The sequence below is a fragment of the Panulirus ornatus genome, chromosome 59, assembly GCF_036320965.1.
Source record: "Panulirus ornatus isolate Po-2019 chromosome 59, ASM3632096v1, whole genome shotgun sequence".
NCBI classification, from domain to species: Eukaryota; Metazoa; Arthropoda; class Malacostraca; order Decapoda; family Palinuridae; genus Panulirus; species Panulirus ornatus.
In genome coordinates, this window is record NC_092282.1 from 16,106,619 (window position 1) to 16,128,705 (window position 22,087).

The 22,087-nt window shown below is 41.3% G+C and overlaps 1 protein-coding gene across 2 annotated transcripts in view; it reads left to right on the forward strand.

The window, feature by feature from the left end:
* The window catches only part of LOC139767132 (extracellular signal-regulated kinase 2-like), a 288,409-nt gene that overhangs the window by 240,358 nt on the left and 25,964 nt on the right, over positions 1-22,087 (forward strand). For both annotated transcript variants that reach the window (XM_071696155.1, XM_071696154.1), the window contains exons 4-6: positions 11,940-12,109; positions 13,612-13,751; positions 17,262-17,457. In XM_071696155.1, coding sequence (XP_071552256.1) covers positions 11,940-12,109; positions 13,612-13,751; positions 17,262-17,457 — 506 coding nt within the window. The remainder of the gene's footprint in view (positions 1-11,939; positions 12,110-13,611; positions 13,752-17,261; positions 17,458-22,087) is intronic.

Sequence of the window (22,087 nt, forward strand, 5' to 3'; positions counted from 1 at the left end):
TCTTTCCACCCAATTTGGTCTCCCACTTCTCATTCCCTCCACCTCTGACACATATATCCTCTTTGTCAATCTTTCCTCACTCATTCTCAATATGTGACCAAACCATAATATCTTTGTCCCTATATCTGTTTTGATAGGAAACAAAAAATACTACCCTTGTATTCCCTGTGTGTCATAAAAGGCAGCTAAGATGGCTGGAAACCCTCCCCTTTTTGTATTTCAGTTTCTTAAAGGCTCGGCTAGAGTTTCTGAATGTGTATGGAAGTAACCAAGATGTGAAAGGAGATTTTTTTTTTTTCTCTGTCGCTGTCTCCCGCGTTTGCGAGGTAGCGCAAGGAAACAGACGAAAGAAATGGCCCAACCCACCCCCATACACATGTATATACATATGTCCACACACGCAAATATACATACCTACACAGCTTTCCATGGTTTACCCCAGACGCTTCACATGCCTTGCACGTCATCGTCAACAGCACGTCAACCCCGGTATACCACCTCGCTCCAATTCACTCTATTCCTTGCCCTCCTTTCACCCTCCTGCATGTTCAGGCCCCGATCACACAAAATCTTTTTCACTCCATCTTTCCACCTCCAATTTGGTCTCCCTCTTCTCCTCGTTCCCTCCACCTCTGACACATATATTCTCTTGGTCAATCTTTCCTCACTCATTCTCTCCATGTGCCCGAACCATTTCAAAACACCCTCTTCTGCTCTCTCAACCACGCTCTTTTTATTTCCACGCATCTCTCTTACCCTTACGTTACTTACTCGATCAAACCACCTCACACCACACATTGTCCTCAAACATCTCATTTCCAGCACATCCATCCTCCTGCGCACAACTCTATCAATAGCCCACGCCTCGCAACCATACAACATTGTTGGAACCACTATTCCTTCAAACATACCCATTTTTGCTTTCCGAGATAATGTTCTCGACTTCCACACATTCTTCAAGGCTCCCAGAATTTTCGCCCCCTCCCCCACCCTATGATCCACTTCCGCTTCCATGGTTCCATCCGCTGCCAGATCCACTCCCAGATATCTAAAACACTTCACTTCCTCCAGTTTTTCTCCATTCAAACTCACCTCCCAATTGACTTGACCCTCAACCCTACTGTACCTAATGACCTTGCTCTTATTCACATTTACTCTTAACTTTCTTCTTTCACACACTTTACCAAACTCAGTCACCAGCTTCTGCAGTTTCTCACATGAATCAGCCACCAGCGCTGTATCATCAGCGAACAACAACTGACTCACTTCCCAAGCTCTCTCATCCCCAACAGACTTCATACTTGCCCCTCTTTCCAAAACTCTTGCATTCACCTCCCTAACAACCCCATCCATAAACAAATTAAACAACCATGGAGACATCACACACCCCTGCCGCAAACCTACATTCACTGAGAACCAATCACTTTCCTCTCTTCCTACACGTACACATGCCTTACATCCTCGATAAAAACTTTTCACTGCTTCTAACAACTTTCCTCCCACACCATATATTCTTAATACCTTCCACAGAGCATCTCTATCAACTCTATCATATGCCTTCTCCAGATCCATAAATGCTACATACAAATCCATTTGCTTTTCTAAGTATTTCTCACATACATTCTTCAAAGCAAACACCTGATCCACACATCCTCTACCACTTCTGAAACCACACTGCTCTTCCCCAATCTGATGCTCTGTACATGCCTTCACCCTCTCAATCAATATCCTCCCATATAATTTACCAGGAATACTCAACAAACTTATACCTCTGTAATTTGAGCACTCACTCTTATTCCCTTTGCCTTTGTACTATGGAACTATGCACGCATTCTGCCAATCCTCAGGCACCTCACCATGAGTCATACATACATTAAATAACCTTACCAACCAGTCAACAATACAGTCACCCCTTTTGTGGGGCTCTTTTGTAGCTTCATGGCTCTTGTTGCAGTCAGCAGTAGGGAAATAGTGGACTTCTTTGGAGTGAAAAACCCCTCAATAAGAGTGCATCATCTACTGACTCTGATACAACCTTACCACAGGTGATTTTCCACTCTGTGTAACTTCATGCTGGCAGTCGCAGACTCACACACATGAATTTGTTTTTAGCATCACTTCAAGTATAGAAGAGGCAGAAAGGAGTTTAGGGATTTGTTGTGAGCATTATTAAGGTAGAGCATATAAAATTTTGTGAACAGCAATAGAATTATACTGCAGGAGAGATGGAGCAGTCAACTGAATTTCATTTTCATTTTTTTTTTTTTTTGTCGCTGTCTCCCACGTTTGCGAGGTAGCGCAAGGAAACAGACGAAAGAAATGGCCCAACCCACCCCCATACACATGTATATACATACACGTCCACACACGCAAATATACATACCTACACAGCTTTCCATGGTTTACCCCAGGTGCTTCACATGCCCTCGTTCAATCCATTGACAGCACATCGACCCCAGTATACCACAGTGTTCCAATTCACTCTATTCCTTGCACGCCTTTCACCCTCCTGCATGTTCAGGCCCGATTACTCAAAATCTTTTTCACTCCATCTTTCCACCTCCAATTTGGTCTCCCTCTTCTCCTCGTTCCCTCCACCTCTGACACATATATTCTCTTGGTCAATCTTTCCTCACTCATTCTCAATATGTGACCAACCATAATATCTTTGTCCCTATATCTGTTTTGATAGGAAACAAAAAATATACCCTTGTATTCCCTGTGTGTCATAAAAGGCAGCTAAGATGGCTGGAAACCCTCCCCTTTTTGTATTTCAGTTTCTTAAAGGCTCGGCTAGAAGTGTCTGAATGTGTATGGAAGTAACCAAGATGTGAAAGGAGATTTTTTTTTTTTTTTGACAGGCTTATGGCATTGTATGGAAAGCCATTGACCGAAGAACTGGAGAAGTGGTGGCTGTCAAGAAGATCTTTGATGCCTTTAGGAATGAAACAGATGCCCACGCACTTCAGAGAGATAGTCTTCCTATTGGAATTCTCCTCACACCCAAATGTCATCCGTCTGCTCAACGTATTGAGGGCAGACAACAATAAGGACATCTACCTCGTGTTCCAGTTTATGGGTGGGTGTGCTTCCGTTTTCACTTTTTAACCAAAGTGCTTGCTTTTTATCATAATTTAGGGCATATATTTTCTTTCAGTTTATTTTTCTGTTCAGTATTATCAAGTAATTTGGGCATATTTGTAATAGAGATTGGAAAAGGAAACCTATGGTAAGGATGTGAGCATGTGGGATCTTTTTCATAAGTTTACATAAAAATGTAGCCCACATTAAGCTGTAAAAATCTCATAAAAAATTGATAAGCCTAGGTCCTTCATGTGACTGTTATCATTTCAGTCCCCAAAACAGACCAATATAAATATATATATATATATTATATATATATATATAATATATATATATATATATATATATTATATATATATATATATATTATATATATATATATATATAATATATATATATATATTATATATATATATATATACAGCACAGTAAGGAATGACCCCACATATCTAGCTTGACTGTAGGATCTAACCCACTGCTCATGGATTGCAAGTCCAGAGTGCTTCCAGTTTACTGTGACCCCCAGTTTTGATAACTTTCTTGTTTTTTTTTTTTTTTGTCGCTGTCTCCCACGTTTGCGAGGTAGCGCAAGGAAACAGACGAAAGAAATGGCCCAACCCACCCCCATACACATGTATATACATACACGTCCACACACGCAAATATACATACCTACACAGCTTTCCATGGTTTACCCCAGGTGCTTCACATGCCCTCGTTCAATCCATTGACAGCACATCGACCCCAGTATACCACAGTGTTCCAATTCACTCTATTCCTTGCCCTCCTTTCACCCTCCTGCATGTTCAGGCCCCCGATCACACAAAATCTTTTTCACTCCATCTTTCCACCTCCAATTTGGTCTCCCTCTTCTCCTCGTTCCCTCCACCTCTGACACATATATTCTCTTGGTCAATCTTTCCTCACTCATTCTCAATATGTGACCAACCATAATATCTTTGTCCCTATATCTGTTTTGATAGGAAACAAAAAATACTACCTTGTATTCCCTGTGTGTCATAAAAGGCAGCTAAGATGGCTGGAAACCCTCCCCTTTTTGTATTTCAGTTTCTTAAAGCTCGGATAGAGTTTCTGAATGTGTATGGAAGTAACCAAGATGTGAAAGGAGATTTTTTTTTTTGCTTTGTCGCTGTCTCCCACGTTTGCGAGGTAGCGCAAGGAAACAGACGAAAGAGATGGCCCAACCCACCCCCATACACATGTATATACATACGTCCACACATGCAAATATACATACCTACACAGCTTTCCATGGTTTACCCCAGACGCTTCATATGCCTTGATTCAATCCACTGACAGCACGTCAACCCCGGTATACCACATCGCTCCAATTCACTCTATTCCTTGCCCTCCTTTCACCCTCCTGCATGTTCAGGCCCCGATCACACAAAATCTTTTTCACTCCATCTTTCCACCTCCAATTTTGTCTCCCTCTTCTCCTCGTTCCCTCCACCTCCGACACATATATTCTCTTGGTCAATCTTTCCTCACTCATTCTCTCCATGTGCCCGAACCATTTCAAAACACCCTCTTCTGCTCTCTCAACCACGCTCTTTTTATTTCCACACATCTCTCTTACCCTTACGTTACTTACTCGATCAAACCACCTCACAGCACATATTGTCCTCAAACATCTCATTTCCAGCACATCCATCCTCCTGCGCATAACTCTATCCATAGCCCACGTCTTGCAACCATACAACATTGTTGGAACCACTATTCCTTCAAACATACCCATTTTTGCTTTCCGAGATAATGTTCTCGACTTCCACACATTCTTCAAGGCTCCCAGAATTTTCACCCCCTCCCCCACCCTATGATCCACTTCCGCTTCCATGGTTCCATCCGCTGCCAGATCCACTCCCAGATATCTAAAACACTTCACTTCCTCCAGTTTTTCTCCATTCAAACTCACCTCCCAATTGACTTGACCCTCAACCCTACTGTACCTAATAACCTTGCTCTTATTCACATTTACTCTTAACTTTCTTCTTTCACACACTTTACCAAACTCAGTCACCAGCTTCTGCAGTTTCTCACATGAATCAGCCACCAGCGCTGTATCATCAGCGAACAACAACTGACTCACTTCCCAAGCTCTCTCATCCCCAACAGATCATACTTGCCCCTCTTTCCAAAACTCTTGCATTCACCTCCCTAACACCCCCATCCATAAACAAATTAAACAACCATGGAGACATCACACACCCCTGCCGCAAACCTACATTCACTGAGAACCAATCACTTTCCTCTCTTCCTACACGTACACATGCCTTACATCCTCTATAAAAACTTTTCACTGCTTCTAACAACTTGCCTCCCACAAGTAGTGGTGATGTGAGAAGGAGATGGAGTGAGTATTTTGAAGGTTTGTTGAATGTGTTTGATGATAGAGTGGCAGATATAGGGTGTTTTGGTCGAGGTGGTGTGCAAAGTGAGAGGGTTAGGGAAGATGATTTGGTGAACAGAGAAGAGGTAGTAAAAGCTTTGCGGAAGATGAAAGCCGGCAAGGCAGCAGGTTTGGATGGTATTGCAGTGGAATTTATTAAAGAAGGGGGTGACTGTATTGTTGACTGGTTGGTAAGGTAATTTAATGTATGTATGACTCATGGTGAGGTGCCTGAGGATTGGCGGAATGCGTGCATAGTGCCATTGTACAAAGGCAAAGGGGATAAGAGTGAGTGCTCAAATTACAGAGGTATAAGTTTGTTGAGTATTCCTGGTAAATTATATGGGAGGATATTGATTGAGAGGGTGAAGGCATGTACAGAGCATCAGATTGGGGAAGAGCAGTGTGGTTTCAGAAGTGGTAGAGGATGTGTGGATCAGGTGTTTGCTTTGAAGAATGTATGTGAGAAATACTTAGAAAAGCAAATGGATTTGTATGTAGCATTTATGGATCTGGAGAAGGCATATGATAGAGTTGATAGAGATGCTCTGTGGAAGGTATTAAGAATACTTATGTATATCTCACTTTTTAAACCAGGTATTCCCAATCACCAGTCCTTTTTCATCACATAAATCTACAAGCTCTTCACCATTTCCATTTACAACACTGAACACCCCATGTATACCAATTATTCCCTCAACTGCCACATTACTCACCTTTGCATTCAAATCACCCATCACTATAACCCGGTCGCGTGCATCAAAACCACAAACACACTCATTCAGCTGCTCCCAAAACACTTGCCTCTCATGATCTTTCTTCTCATGCCCAGGTGCATATGCACCAATAATCACCCATCTCTCTCCATCAACTTTCAGTTTTACCCATATTAATCAAGAATTTACTTTCTTACATTCTAAATATGTGAGAAATACTTAGAAAAGCAAATGGATTTGTATGTAGCATTTATGGATCTGGAAAAGGCATATGATAGAGTTGATAGAGATGCTCTGTGGAAGGTATTAAGAATATATGGTGTGGGTGGCAAGTTGTTAGAAGCAGTGAAAAGTTTTTATCGAGGATGTAAGGCATGTGTACGTGTAGGAAGAGAGGAAAGTGATTGGTTCTCAGTGAATGTAGGTTTGCGGCAGGGGTGTGTGATGTCTCCATGGTTGTTTAATTTGTTTATGGATGGGGTTGTTAGGGAGGTGAATGCAAGAGTTTTGCAAAGAGGGGCAAGAATGAAGTCTGTTGTGGATGAGAGAACTTGGGAAGTGAGTCAGTTGTTGTTCGCTGATGATACAGCGCTGGTGGCTGATTCATGTGAGAAACTGCAGAAGCTGGTGACTGAGTTTGGTAAAGTGTGTGAAAGAAGAAAGTTAAGAGTAAATGTGAATAAGAGCAAGGTTATTAGGTACAGTAGGGTTGAGGGTCAAGTCAATTGGGAGGTGAGTTTGAATGGAGAAAAACTGGATGAAGTAAAGTGTTTTAGATATCTGGGAGTGGATCTGGCAGCGGATGGAACCATGGAAGCGGAAGTGAATCCTAGGGTGGGGAAGGGGGCGAAAATCCTGGGAGCCTTGAAGAATGTGTGGAAGTCGAGAACATTATCTCGGAAAGCAAAAATGGCTATGTTTGAAGGAATAGTGGTTCCAACAATGTTGTATGGTTGTGAGGCGTGGGCTATGGATAGAGTTGTGCGCAGGAGGGCGGATGTGCTGGAAATGAGATGTTTGAGGACAATGTGTGGTGTGAGGTGGTTTGATCGAGTAAGTTATGTAAGGGTAAGAGAGATATGTGGAAATAAAAAGAGCGTGGTTGAGACAGCAGAAGAGGGTGTTTTGAAATGGTTTGGGCACATGGAGAGAATGAGTGAGGAAAGATTGACCAAGAGGATATATGTGTCGGAGGTGGAGGGAACGAGGAGAAGTGGGAGACCAAATTGGAGGTGGAAAGATGGAGTGAAAAAGATTTTGAGTGATCGGGGCCTGAACATGCCGGAGGGTGAAAGGCGGGCAAGGAATAGAGTGAATTGGATCGATGTGGTATACCGGGGTTGACGTGCTGTCAGTGGATTGAATCAGGGCATGGGAAGCGTCTGGGGTAAACCATGGAAAGCTGTGTGGGGCCTGGATGTGGAAAGGGAGCTGTGGTTTCGGGCATTATTGCATGACAGCTAGAGACTCAGTGTGAACGAATGAGGCCTTTGTTGTCTTTTCCTAGCGCTACCCCGCACACATGAAGGGGGAGGGGGATGGTATTCCATATGTTGCGAGGTGGCGATGGGAATGAATAAAGGCAGACAGTGTGAGTTGTGTGCATGGATATATATGTATGTGTCTGTATGTGTATATATATGTGTACATTGAGATGTATAGGTATGTATATTTGCGTGTGTGGACATGTGTGTATATACATATGTATGGGGGTGAGTTGGGCCATTTCTTTCGTCTGTTTCCTTGCGCTACCTCGCAAACGCGGGAGACAGCGACAAAGCAAAATAAAAAGAAAAAAAATTCATGTATACACATTCTTGACCCATTTCCAGTGCTAAAGTGAAACTTAATCCTCCAAACCAATACCAGCACTTCTTAATGGTTACATTGCATACTAAGTTGGTTCTTCACACAAGACTGATTTTACCATTCACATCCCCAAATTTTATACGCAAAACAACACCATACTTATTTATATTTATTTTATTTATTTTACTTTGTCGCTGTTTCCCGTGTTAGCGAGGTAGCGCAAGGAAACAGACGAAAGGATGGCCCAACCCACCCACATACACATGTATATACATACACGTCCACACACGCAAATATACATACCTCTACATCTCAATGTCTACATATATATACACACAGACATATACATATATACACATGTACATAATTCATACTCTCTGTCTTTATTCATTCCCGTCGCCACCCCGCCACACATGAAATGAAAAACCCCCTTCCCCTGCATGTGCACGAGGTAGCGCTAGGAAAAGACAACAAAGGCCACATTCGTTCACACTCAGTCTCTAGCTGTTATGTATAATGCACCGAAACCACAGCTCCCTTTCCACATCTAGGCCCCACAGAACTTTCCATGGTTTACCCCAGGTGCTTCACATGCCCTCGTTCAATCCATTGACAGCACATCGACCCCAGTATACCACAGTGTTCCAATTCACTCTATTCCTTGCACGCCTTTCACCCTCCTGCATGTTCAGGCCCCGATTACTCAAAATCTTTTTCACTCCATCTTTCCACCCAATTTGGTCTCCCACTTCTCATTCCCTCCACCTCTGACACATATATCCTCTTTGTCAATCTTTCCTCACTCATTCTCACCATGTGACCAAACCATAATATCTTTGTCCCTATATCTGTTTTGATAGGAAACAAAAAATACTACCCTTGTATTCCCTGTGTGTCATAAAAGGCAGCTAAGATGGCTGGAAACCCTCCCCTTTTTGTATTTCAGTTTCTTAAAGGCTCAGGCTAGAGTTTCTGAATGTGTATGGAAGTAACCAAGATGTGAAAGGAGATTTTTTTTTTTTTTCTTTGTCGCTGTCTCCCGCGTTTGCGAGGTAGCGCAAGGAAACAGACGAAAGAAATGGCCCAACCCACCCCCATACACATGTATATACATACGTCCACACACGCAAATATACATACCTACACAGCTTTCCATGGTTTACCCCAGACGCTTCACATGCCTTGCACGTCAACGTCAACAGCACGTCAACCCCGGTATACCACCTCGCTCCAATTCACTCTATTCCTTGCCCTCCTTTCACCCTCCTGCATGTTCAGGCCCCGATCACACAAAATCTTTTTCACTCCATCTTTCCACCTCCAATTTGGTCTCCCTCTTCTCCTCGTTCCCTCCACCTCTGACACATATATTCTCTTGGTCAATCTTTCCTCACTCATTCTCTCCATGTGCCCGAACCATTTCAAAACACCCTCTTCTGCTCTCTCAACCACGGTCTTTTTATTTCCACACATCTCTCTTACCCTTACGTTACTTACTCGATCAAACCACCTCACACCACACATTGTCCTCAAACATCTCATTTCCAGCACATCCATCCTCCTGCGCACAACTCTATCAATAGCCCACGCCTCGCAACCATACAACATTGTTGGAACCACTATTCCTTCAAACATACCCATTTTTGCTTTCCGAGATAATGTTCTCGACTTCCACACATTCTTCAAGGCTCCCAGAATTTTCGCCCCCTCCCCCACCCTATGATCCACTTCCGCTTCCATGGTTCCATCCGCTGCCAGATCCACTCCCAGATATCTAAAACACTTCACTTCCTCCAGTTTTTCTCCATTCAAACTCACCTCCCAATTGACTTGACCCTCAACCCTACTGTACCTAATGACCTTGCTCTTATTCACATTTACTCTTAACTTTCTTCTTTCACACACTTTACCAAACTCAGTCACCAGCTTCTGCAGTTTCTCACATGAATCAGCCACCAGCGCTGTATCATCAGCGAACAACAACTGACTCACTTCCCAAGCTCTCTCATCCCCAACAGACTTCATACTTGCCCCTCTTTCCAAAACTCTTGCATTCACCTCCCTAACAACCCCATCCATAAACAAATTAAACAACCATGGAGACATCACACACCCCTGCCGCAAACCTACATTCACTGAGAACCAATCACTTTCCTCTCTTCCTACACGTACACATGCCTTACATCCTCGATAAAAACTTTTCACTGCTTCTAACAACTTTCCTCCCACACCATATATTCTTAATACCTTCCACAGAGCATCTCTATCAACTCTATCATATGCCTTCTCCAGATCCATAAATGCTACATACAAATCCATTTGCTTTTCTAAGTATTTCTCACATACATTCTTCAAAGCAAACACCTGATCCACACATCCTCTACCACTTCTGAAACCACACTGCTCTTCCCCAATCTGATGCTCTGTACATGCCTTCACCCTCTCAATCAATATCCTCCCATATAATTTACCAGGAATACTCAACAAACTTATACCTCTGTAATTTGAGGAGATATAGTAGTATATTTGAAGAATGATTTGGAAACATGAAGCAAGTGCAAAGGAAGGGGTAGCACTACTACTGAAGTAGGAGTTCTGGGAATGTGTGAAAGAGTATAAGGAGGTGTGGGTGAAAATGAAAGCGGATTATGAGAGATGGTGATTATTCATGCTTGTGCACCTTACCACAAGAAGAATGATTTCAAGAGCCAAAATGTTCTAGGAGCAGCAAAGTGAATGTGTCAGCAGTTTTAATGCAAGAGCATGGGTATTAGTGATGGGTAGTTTAAATGCAAAAATGAGTAATGTGGCGGTTGAGGATTTAACTAGTGGGCATGGGGTGTTCAGTATGGTGAAGAGAAAGGGTGAACTGCTTATGGAATTTCATACTGAAAAAGAACTGGTGATTGGGAATGCCTGATTGAAAAAGAGGGACATACATAAGCATACATGGATGATTAGGGAAGATGATCAGAAGATATTATTAGATTACGCACCAATTGACAGTGTGCAAGAGACTTGAATGTGAATATGCTGATAAGAGCAGGTGTTGGGATGTCTGATCATTACCAGTTGGAGATGAGGGTGAAGGTTTATAGAGTATTGGGTGTTATGTGTCAGCAGAAAGGAGTGAGGAAGATAGACATTAGTGCTGGATTTAATAACTGGCATTGTAATTGATTTTTAGGCAAAGTGAAGATGAAATAGAAAGATAGACTCATAGAGTGAGTTTAATGAGAAAGAGCAATTAAGGAGTTTGAATGGAGGATGCCATGATAGAGACATTTATGGAAGCTCTACCATGATTATATTGCTCTGTAGCATGGAATGATGTATCCTGTAGTACTCTTGAGATGCTACAGCCATGTGAAAAATCATGGGGGAGAAGTATTTGAGTGTATGGACGTGGTATGGGTGGGAAGAGAATCAGAGAAAGACAGATGTAAGCTGAAGTATCAACTGAAGAAATATGATTGGAAGTTATTGGCTCAAATTATTGTGCTATGGTGATTTATGAAGGTTCTGCATGGGAACCCCTGTTGCATGGTTGACATTAGCATTGCTTATTGGTAGTTTGACTTTTCTTTCCACAGACTGTTCAAAGATTCTGTTTTACATGAAGATTTGGTCTTAATTTGCTTGACTTTTCAAAATTTTGAGATTTAATATGCACAATATTTACTTAATTTTGAATATTGAAAATGATTGTCTAAGAGAAAGGAGACTTCATTTTTGTGTGGAAACATGAGATATCTTGGAAGTAAATGTTGACAGTAAATTTGTTTAAGGTGTTTTTATGCTTCTGATTGTTACTCTTGGATTTTACAGAAAATCTCCCTTTCTTTCAGCCTTCTAACCTTTTACTGGTTTTTATGTAGCTGATTGTTACTCTTGAATCTTACAAATTTCTTTTCTTTCAGCCTTCTAACCTTCTATTGGACAGTGACTGTCGTGTCAAGGTTGCAGATTTTGGACTAGCTCGATCTGTAGAGCCATGTGCAAGGGTTGAACCTCAAGGTGATCCAACTCTCACGAATTATGTTGCAACAAGATGGTACCGAGCTCCTGAAATTTTACTAAACTCCAAAAGGTAAGTACATAATTGAATGTTCAGTCAGTTTTCATCTTGTGTGAGTGAAATAATGATTATAGCATGATGATTTTTCTTATTAGATCTATGAGCAAGTTTATGAGCAAGTGAGGCCATTTTTCATCTGTTCGTGGTATTAACTCACTAATGTATGAAATGATGAACAAGATTTAGGAAAAATTATGATTATGATTATTCTTCAACTGTATTTCCAGTGTGTTTTAGAACATGGCTAAAGAGGGAGAAAGCAAGGGTCAGAAACCCTTCTTGTCTTGTATTTCAGTTTCTAAAAGATGGAACAGAAGAAGGAGCCAAGTGAGGAGTACTCATCCTCCTCAAAGGCTCAGGCAAGGGTGTCTAAATGTGTGTGGATGTAACCAAGATGAGAAGGGAAAGATGAGTATTATGTTTGAGGAAAGACTCATAGATGTTCTGTCTCTGAATGCAACAAAGCTCCAGGATAAAGGGAAAGAATGGTTTGGAAATGTCTTACAAGTCAGGGGTTGGTGAGAGGACAAGAGCTAATGAAGGGGTAGCACTACTGATGAAGCAGGAGTTGTGAAAGTGTATGAAAGAGTGTAAGAAAGTGAGTTCTAGACTGATGTGGGTAAAAATGAGAGTGGATAGTGAGAAATGGATTATTATTAGTGCTTATTCACCTTGCCATGAGAAGAAAGATCATGAAAGACAAGGGCCTTGGGCGCAGTTGAGTGAGTGTGTCATCAGTTTTGATGCAAGAGACCAGGTGTTAGTGATGAGTGATTTGAATACGAAGATAAGTAATATGGCAGTTGAGGGCATAATTAGGAGGTATGAGGTAGTATTGTGAATGGAAGTGTTGGACAGCTTGTAGAGTTGTGTGCTGAAAAGAGACGGTAGATTGTGAATACCTGGTTTAAAAAGAGGGACATAACACGGATACATATGCAAGTAGGAAAGATGGTCAGTGGGCATTATTGGATTACATATTAATTGATAGGTGTGTAAAAGAGAGACTTTTGGAAGTGAGTGTGCTGAGAGGGGATGTCTAATCATTACCTCTGGCTCTATGATGGCTCTATGTGAATGGAATTGGAAGATTTGTCACTGATATTCTCACTGACTTGGTAAAGACATGTGGGGATTAAGAAATTGAAGTGGAAAGTTATGGAAAATTACCGTTGGAGGCAGAAGTAGGAACATTTGTGTTGTTTGAGAAAATAAAACATAGTGTATTCAGAGACATAACAAGAAATATTTTTTCCCAAGATGATTAGGGATAGGCTTATGGAGATCTGAGGTGACAGGGAGTGTTTGTTTTAGGTTAGTTTAAGTATAAATCACTACAGAAAATTTTTAGGTAAGACTAGGTAACTGTGTCAAATAATTTAATAGGCCAGAAATTGAGCTAGTTGACTGACCATTTATTTTAGCTTTGATAACATATAATGATGAAAATGTAATACATTCAGGTTAACACTTACTTGATAAAATCAGTCTTTAATAAAGCTTTTAATTGGCAGATACACTTTGGGGGTTGACATGTGGAGCCTTGGCTGTATTCTTGGTGAGATGTTACTAGGTAAGCCAATGTTTCCTGGCTCCTCTACCCTTGACCAGATCGAAAGAATTATGGCTGTTATTTCTCCACCATCCAGAGAAGGTAAGTAATTTGGACAGAAGTGTATTTCATTATTTTACAAATGATATTGCACATGAGTTCATATCATACTTTGTTTTTGAGAATGTGTTCCTTAACATCATTTAGTTTATGGTGCCTAGTGCCTGTCTGTCTATGCATCTCTCATGGATCTGCCAGAATTATTGTTCAGAGGGAACTGCAGTTTCCTAACTCATGAACTGCAGGGTTGTGATGATATGAACAAGCAGATCCTTCGTGATTGCACTGGATATCAACTTTTGTAGGAAAAATTATAAATTAGTAAAATGCTCTAAGCTATTTCCCTTTTCCATAAATAACATTATTTTACCATGTATTGTTCACTGTTGTTTGCTTAAGGTTTACACTTAGAGCCCAGAAATTTGTACTGTGGTATGCACAGAAATTCATTAATAAAATAAACAAGCCATTACAAGGCAAAAATGTTTTATCATCTGGGAAGACATGGTGTGAATAAAGACAGGTTGTACTTGATGAATTTTCCTGATTTGCATAGTGAAAACAAATAGGGACATCGGTGAAAGGGGCAAGTGGGAAAGCAGCAACATGTAGCGATGAGATGAGGATATGGAATGAGTATTTTGAAGGACTGTTGAATTAAAGCAGCAATATGTAGTGATGAGATGAGGATATGGAATGAGTATTTTGAAGGATTGTTGAATTTGTTTGATGACAGGGTGGTAGATATATGGTGTGTGGGTTTGGGAGATATGGAAAGTAAAAGTCATGGAAACTAGTGTGGTGAAGAGAGAAGAGGAAGTAAGAGTGTTGCATAAGATGAAATGTGGCAAGACAGCTGGAGTAGATGGTAGTGATGTTGAATTTTTAAGAAGGGGGATGACTGTGTTGTTGATTGTTTTGTTGGGACTTTCAGTGCTTGTATGAATCATGGTGATGTGCCTTGGATTGGCAGAATGCATGTACAGTGCCATTTTATAAAGGCAAGAGGAAAATGGGTGAGTGTTTGAACCACAGAAATATAAGTTTGTGGAGTGTACCAGGTAAATTTTATGGGAGAATGGTAGTTGAGACTGTGGTGACATGTACAGAAAATCAGAATGAGTAGGAACAGTGTGATATCAGGAGTGGTAGAGGATATGTAATTCAAGTATTAGCCTTAAAGAAAATGTGAGGGAAATACTTGGAGAAACAGAAGGCTTTGTACGTGGCATTTATGGATTTGGAGAATGCATATTATAGGGTGGATAGAGATGCCTTTTTGAAGGTTTTACAAATACACGGTGTAAGAAGAAAGCTACTGTTAGTAAGAAGTGTTTAACAAGAGTTTAAGTCATGTGCACAAATAGGTAGAGAGGAATTTGGGTGGTTTCAGGTGATGGTGTTCTTTATGGGTTGGGTGATGAGGACTTCGGAATGAGGAGCAAGTGTGCTGTGAGTCATTTGTTGTTTGCATATTCAAGGGAGAAACTGCAGAAATTAGTGTCTGATCTTGGAAGAGTGTGAGAAAGGAGGAAGTTAAGAGTGAATGTGAACAAAAGCAAGTTTATGAGGTTGACCTAGGCAGAGGGACAGATGAGTTTGGGTGTGAGTTTAATAGGAGAAAATCTAGAGGAAGTGGAGTGTTAGTAACCAGCAGGGGACATGGCATTGATTGGAAACATTGAAGCGTAAGCATCAAGGTTTTGTGAGGCTTTTGTGGAAAGAGGAAATGATATCTGGATGGGTGAAAATGGGTATGGATGTGAGGCATGGGCTATAGATGAGTATGTGCAGAGAAGGGCATATGTGTTGAAAATTAAATGTTTGAGGACAATTTGTGGTGTGAAGTGTTTGATCGAGTCAGTGGTAAGAGTTTAATAGAAAGGTGTGGAATAAGATTGTGGTTGGGAGAGCTGAAGAAGGTGTGCTGAAATGATTTAGAGACATATGGAAAGAATGATTGAAGAAAGGTTGACAAAGAGAATGTATGTGCCATAACTGGAGGGGAAAAGAAAAAGGGGAGGCCAAACTGGAGATGGAAGGCTGCAGTGAAAAATGTTATGAGTGGTTGGGGCCTGAACTTACTGGAGGGTAAAAGTCATGCACACGATACACTGAATTGGAGTGATGTGGTATGCAGGGGGCTTCATGCTGTCAATGGACTGAACTAAGGCATATGAAACAGCTGGGGAAAACAACAGAAAGGACTGTGGGACTTGGTTATGGTTAGGGGGCCATGGTTTCAGTGCATCACATATAACAACTAGAGAATGGATGTGAGTGAATGAGGCCTTTTCTTCATCTGCTCATGGCACTTCCTTGTTAACACAGGAAATGGCTAACAAGTATGGGAAAAAAGCATAGTTACAGTGCAAGGAAAACTCATATTAGGATGGAAGACCATGTTTCACTTTAACACATAGCATATGGGTTCAAGAAGTAAGAAGTTTAGTGCACCTGATTCACCCTATAGCATATGGGTTCAAGAAGTGTGTGAAAGAAGTGAGAGGTTGAGTGCACCTGATTCACCCCATGGAATTTGGATTAAAGTTAGTGATATGGTAAACCCCCATTCTAACAGACTAATTGGAGGAATGATGATCTGTTTGAAGCCAAATTCAGTTACAATCCAAATATTTCCATGGAACATGAGTAAGTGAAATATTACAAAGTGTATTAGAAACCTAGCCTATTCTTTTGAGGCATGAGGTGTTCAGGGAGTAACAGAAGCAGATTGAAGAGTTACCTGAATCATCCCCAATCAAAAATGAGGCTTGCACGAGATACAAGCTATTTTTGCCATGATCATGACGTCAATAATTTTCAGCTTTTAGAAAATGCTTTTTAATGTTTCCTGGATCTCTTAGCATATGCAACGCTGATAGTAGTGTTATTTGTTATGATAGTAATACAAAAAGACAGGCTTATGCACTATAAGATAGTATTGCAGTTGCTTGAGAACATAGGCGGCAAATTTTTACATGTTGACTAAGTGGGTGCTTCTCTCAGACTAACTGGTAGAGACCAAACATGTCTTGTTTCATCTTGAAATTTTCACTAAAATTATCTTTGTATATGTAAAGGCATAACAGATAAAATTACACCATTAAATTATCGTAAATCAGTGTAAAGCAATGTGTTTGTGTGCAGAGAACACATTGTATGTTATTAGAATAGAAAAAATGCCCTGAGGGTCTGTGCAAAAGACTGCCATATGATCTGAGACCCAACAGCTTGGAATGAGGTCAGGAATTGATGGGTCATTCTGTTACACTTAAACAGTCTGGTGAGCCCTTATCTTATTGAACTAAATTTGCTATGTAGTGGACTTTTAAGGGAAATTCTGTTAGTCTGCTGTTGTTTGAAGGGTCCATTGAAAGCTGAATTTGAATACATTGAAGTCCATTAGAATGGGGTTTACCATAATAGTTGGGTAGGTTAATAGATAGCTCTTTTACTACATTTAAAGAAACAGTTAAAGTTTTGTATCCAACTTTTTACTGATTTTGCTTTTTAGTGATTGTTCATGGGCTCAAGTCTCTTATTTTACAGATCTTCACCTTGTGTCATCACAGTATGCATCTACTTTGCTTAGTAAACCCCATGGAGGTCGAACCCCCAAACCCCTCAGGGAGATACTAGCAGGTGCACCAAATGATGCCATAGATCTGATTGAAAAGTTGCTGGTGTTCAGTCCTGACAAAAGACTTACAGCTGAGCAAGCTCTCAAACATGCATATGTTGCCAGGTAAGATCAACTGTTACTATAGTACATCCGTAAACAGATGATGGCTCTGTGCAATAATTCTGATAAAAATCTTTTACTTATTTTATGTTTCCATGTGGGCTGCACTAGAATTAGTGTCATGGGAAGGATGGACTCCTCTGGATTGAGAATTTCTTTGACAAGATTGCACTCTTTTTTTCTTTTTTTTTTCCACTGACCTTGCTGAGGATGAGTTCCTTGCGTGGTAACCACATGCAGGCGGATTCTAGTAATGCCTGAAATTTGATAGTTTAAAATTGGAGTTGTGCGAGAGAGATGTTTTGTTTAGTTATTGTAAGAGGGACATGGATTAAAGTCTTTTAAATTATGATTATGTAGGATATTTGGCAGTTAGGTTGGCAAAGAATATATGGTACTTAAAGGTCAAAAAGAGGTAGACCGAGAAGGAAATGAACATATGCAGTGAGTGATTTTTATTGCTAGAAGTATTTCAGGTGAGAATTCAAGACAACTCTTTTTATCATGTGCAGTAGAGTTATTTAGCATGTATGTAACAGAAAGTCCTTAACTGTTTGTTAAAAAGAATTATTATGAGATGGAGATAACACTCAAAAGTAAAAGAAAATACAGAGAAAGTTAAGTCATTACCTTTGTATCAGCTTGGTTCACTACTAAGTGAGGGGTGGAGGAAGGTGTGGATCACAGGTCCAACAGCATATCTGAGTTGCAAGTAGAGGTGACGGTTCCTTTTCAAAATTTACTTTAACATTATTCCCTTATTTCATGCACATGCACAGTGTTGGTGGTATAAGAAGTGGCACTGTAGTTCAACAGTAATGGAGACTCTTTTGTGATGGCTACCCCCTTGAGGGAGTACCCAAAGAAACAGGCATCAGAGATATAGATAGATAGGTAGATTTGATCTGTATATATTTAGAAATGGAAGCAGGAGGCTGGAAATCCCCCCCCCCTATTTTTTACTTAAAAAACATAGAAGGGGGCCAAGTGAGGATATTCCCTCAAAGGCTCAGTCCTCTGTTCTGAACACTACTTCGCAAATGAGGGAAATGGCGAATATGTATAAAAAAGATATTTAGAAATATTATGCCATTCATACTAAATTCCAGTGTAGGGAGATAAGCTGGCACATTTGGAATGATATTGAAGGATTTGTTTCTCTCATATCATGGCATAAGTTTCACATCGTATTTCATACAGAAGCAGGGCATTGGTGGTGAAAAGCATGAAATATAATTGGTGAAAGCCATGCAGAAAAAGAAATGCAGCAGAATGGTAGGATTGGATAGTATTGAAGTTAAATTTATTAAGGGGGGTGACTGTGTCATTGATTGGTTGATAAGGATATTCATTGTATGTATGGATTATGGTGAAGTACCTGAAGAATGGTGGAATGCATGTATTGTGTCATTGTACAAAGGCAAAGGGGATAGAGGTGTAAGTTTGGTGAGTGTACTTGGTAAATTGTATGGGAAGGTATTGATTGAGAGGGTGAAGGCATGTACAGAGCATCAGATTGTGAGGAATAGTGTGGTTTCAGAAGTGGTAGAGGGTGCATGGATCAGTTGTTTGCTTTGAAGAATTTGTGTGAGAAATACTTAGGAAAATAAATGAATTTGTATGTGGCATTTATGGATCTGGAGAAGGCATCTGATAGGGTTGATAAAGATGCTTTGTAGAAGGTCTTAAGAATATATTATTGGGAGGTAAGCTGCTAGGAGCACTGAGAATTTTTTTTTTTTTTTTTTTTTTTTTTTTTTTTTGTCTCCCGCATTTGCGAGGTAGCGCAAGGAAACAGACGAAAGAAATGGCCTAACCCACCCCCATACACATGTATATACATACGTCCACACACGCAAATATACATACCTACACAGCTTTCCATGGTTTACCCCAGACGCTTCACATGCCTTGATTCAATCCACTGACAGCACGTCAACCCCGGTATACCACCTCGCTCCAATTCACTCTATTCCTTGCCCTCCTTTCACCCTCCTGCATGTTCAGGCCCCGATCACACAAAATCTTTTTCACTCCATCTTTCCACCTCCAATTTGGTCTCCCTCTTCTCCTCGTTCCCTCCACCTCCGACACATATATTCTCTTGGTCAATCTTTCCTCACTCATTCTCTCCATGTGCCCGAACCATTTCAAAACACCCTCTTCTGCTCTCTCAACCACGGTCTTTTTATTTCCACACATCTCTCTTACCCTTACGTTACTTACTCGATCAAACCACCTCACACCACACATTGTCCTCAAACATCTCATTTCCAGCACATCCATCCTCCTGCACACAACTCTATCCATAGCCCACGCCTCGCAACCATACAACATTGTTGGAACCACTATTCCTTCAAACATACCCATTTTTGCTTTCCGAGATAATGTTCTCGACTTCCACACATTCTTCAAGGCTCCCAGAATTTTCGCCCCCTCCCCCACCCTATGATCCACTTCCGCTTCCATGGTTCCATCCGCTGCCAGATCCACTCCCAGATATCTAAAACACTTCACTTCCTCCAGTTTTTCTCCATTCAAACTCACCTCCCAATTGACTTGACCCTCAACCCTACTGTACCTAATAACCTTGCTCTTATTCACATTTACTCTTAACTTTCTTCTTTCACACACTTTACCAAACTCAGTCACCAGCTTCTGCAGTTTCTCACATGAATCAGCCACCAGTGCTGTATCGTCAGCGAACAACAACTGACACTTCCCAAGCTCTCTCATCCCCAACAGACTTCATATCAAGGGTGTAAGGTATGTGTATGAGTAGGAAGAGAGGAGAGTGGACAGTTCCAAGTGAAGGTTGGTCTGTGGTAGGGGTGTGTGATATCACCATGGTTGTGTAAGTTGTTTATGGGTGGATTATTGAGGGAGGTAAATACAAGAATCTTGGAGAGGGGTGAGTACGTAGCCTGTTGGGGGATGAGGGGGGGCCTGGGAAGTGAGGCAGTTGTTCACCATTGATACACCTATGTGGTTAATGCGAGTGAGAAATTGCACAATTTGGTGGCTGAGTTTGGAAGAGTGTGTGGAAGAAGAAATTTGAGAGTAACTGTGAATAAAAGCAAGGTTATTACATTCAGTGGTTTTGAGGGACAAGTTAGTTAGGATGTAAGTTTGAATGGAGAAAAATTGGAGGCAGTGAAGTGTTTTAGATATCTGATAGTGGACCTAGCAGCAAATGGAACCACTGACGTGGAAGTGAGTCGTGGGGTGTAGGAGGGGGCAAAGGTTCTGGGATCGATGAAAAATGTGTGGAAAGAGAGAACGTTATCCTTTGGATAATTTTTATTATTTTTTTTTTATTATACTTTGTCGCTGTCTCCCTGCGTTTGCGAGGTAGCGCAAGGAAACAGACGAAAGAAATGGCCCAACCCCCCCCCCATACACATGTATATACATACGTCCACACACGCAAATATACATACCTACACAGCTTTCCATGGTTTACCCCAGACACTTCACATGCCTTGATTCAATCCACTGACAGCACGTCAACCCCGGTATACCACATCGCTCCAATTCACTCTATTCCTTGCCCTCCTTTCACCCTCCTGCATGTTCAGGCCCCGATCACACAAAATCTTTTTCACTCCATCTTTCCACCTCCAATTTGGTCTCCCTCTTCTCCTCGTTCCCTCCACCTCCGACACATATATCCTCTTGGTCAATCTTTCCTCACTCATTCTCTCCATGTGCCCAAACCACTTCAAAACACCCTCTTCTGCTCTCTCAACCACGCTCTTTTTATTTCCACACATCTCTCTTACCCTTACGTTACTCACTCGATCAAACCACCTCACACCACACATTGTCCTCAAACATCTCATTTCCAGCACATCCATCCTCCTGCGCACAACTCTATCCATAGCCCACACCTCGCAACTATACAACATTGTTGGAACCACTATTCCTTCAAACATACCCATTTTTGCTTTCCGAGATAATGTTCTCGACTTCCACACATTCTTCAACGCTCCCAGAACTTTCGCTCCCTCCCCCACCCTATGATCCACTTCCGCTTCCATGGTTCCATCCGCTGCCAGATCCACTCCCAGATATCTAAAACACTTCACTTCCTCCAGTTTTTCTCCATTCAAACTCACCTCCCAATTGACTTGACCCTCAACCCTACTGTACCTAATAACCTTGCTCTTATTCACATTTACTCTTAACTTTCTTCTTTCACACACTTTACCAAACTCAGTCACCAGCTTCTGCAGTTTCTCATATGAATCAGCCACCAGTGCTGTATCGTTAGCGAACAACAACTGACTCACTTCCCAAGCTCTCTCATCCCCAACAGACTTCATATCAAGGGTGTAAGGTATGTGTATGAGTAGGAAGAGAGGAGAGTGGACAGTTCCAAGTGAAGGTTGGTCTGTGGCAGGGGTGTGTGATATCACCATGGTTGTGTAAGTTGTTTATGGGTGGATTATTGAGGTAGGTAAATACAAGAATCTTGGAGAGGGGTGAGTACGTAGCCTGTTGGGGGATGAGGGGGGCCTGGGTAGTGAGGCAGTTGTTCACCATTGATACACCTATGTGGTTAATGCGAGTGAGAAATTGCACAATTTGGTGGCTGAGTTTGGAAGAGTGTGTGGAAGAAGAAATTTGAGAG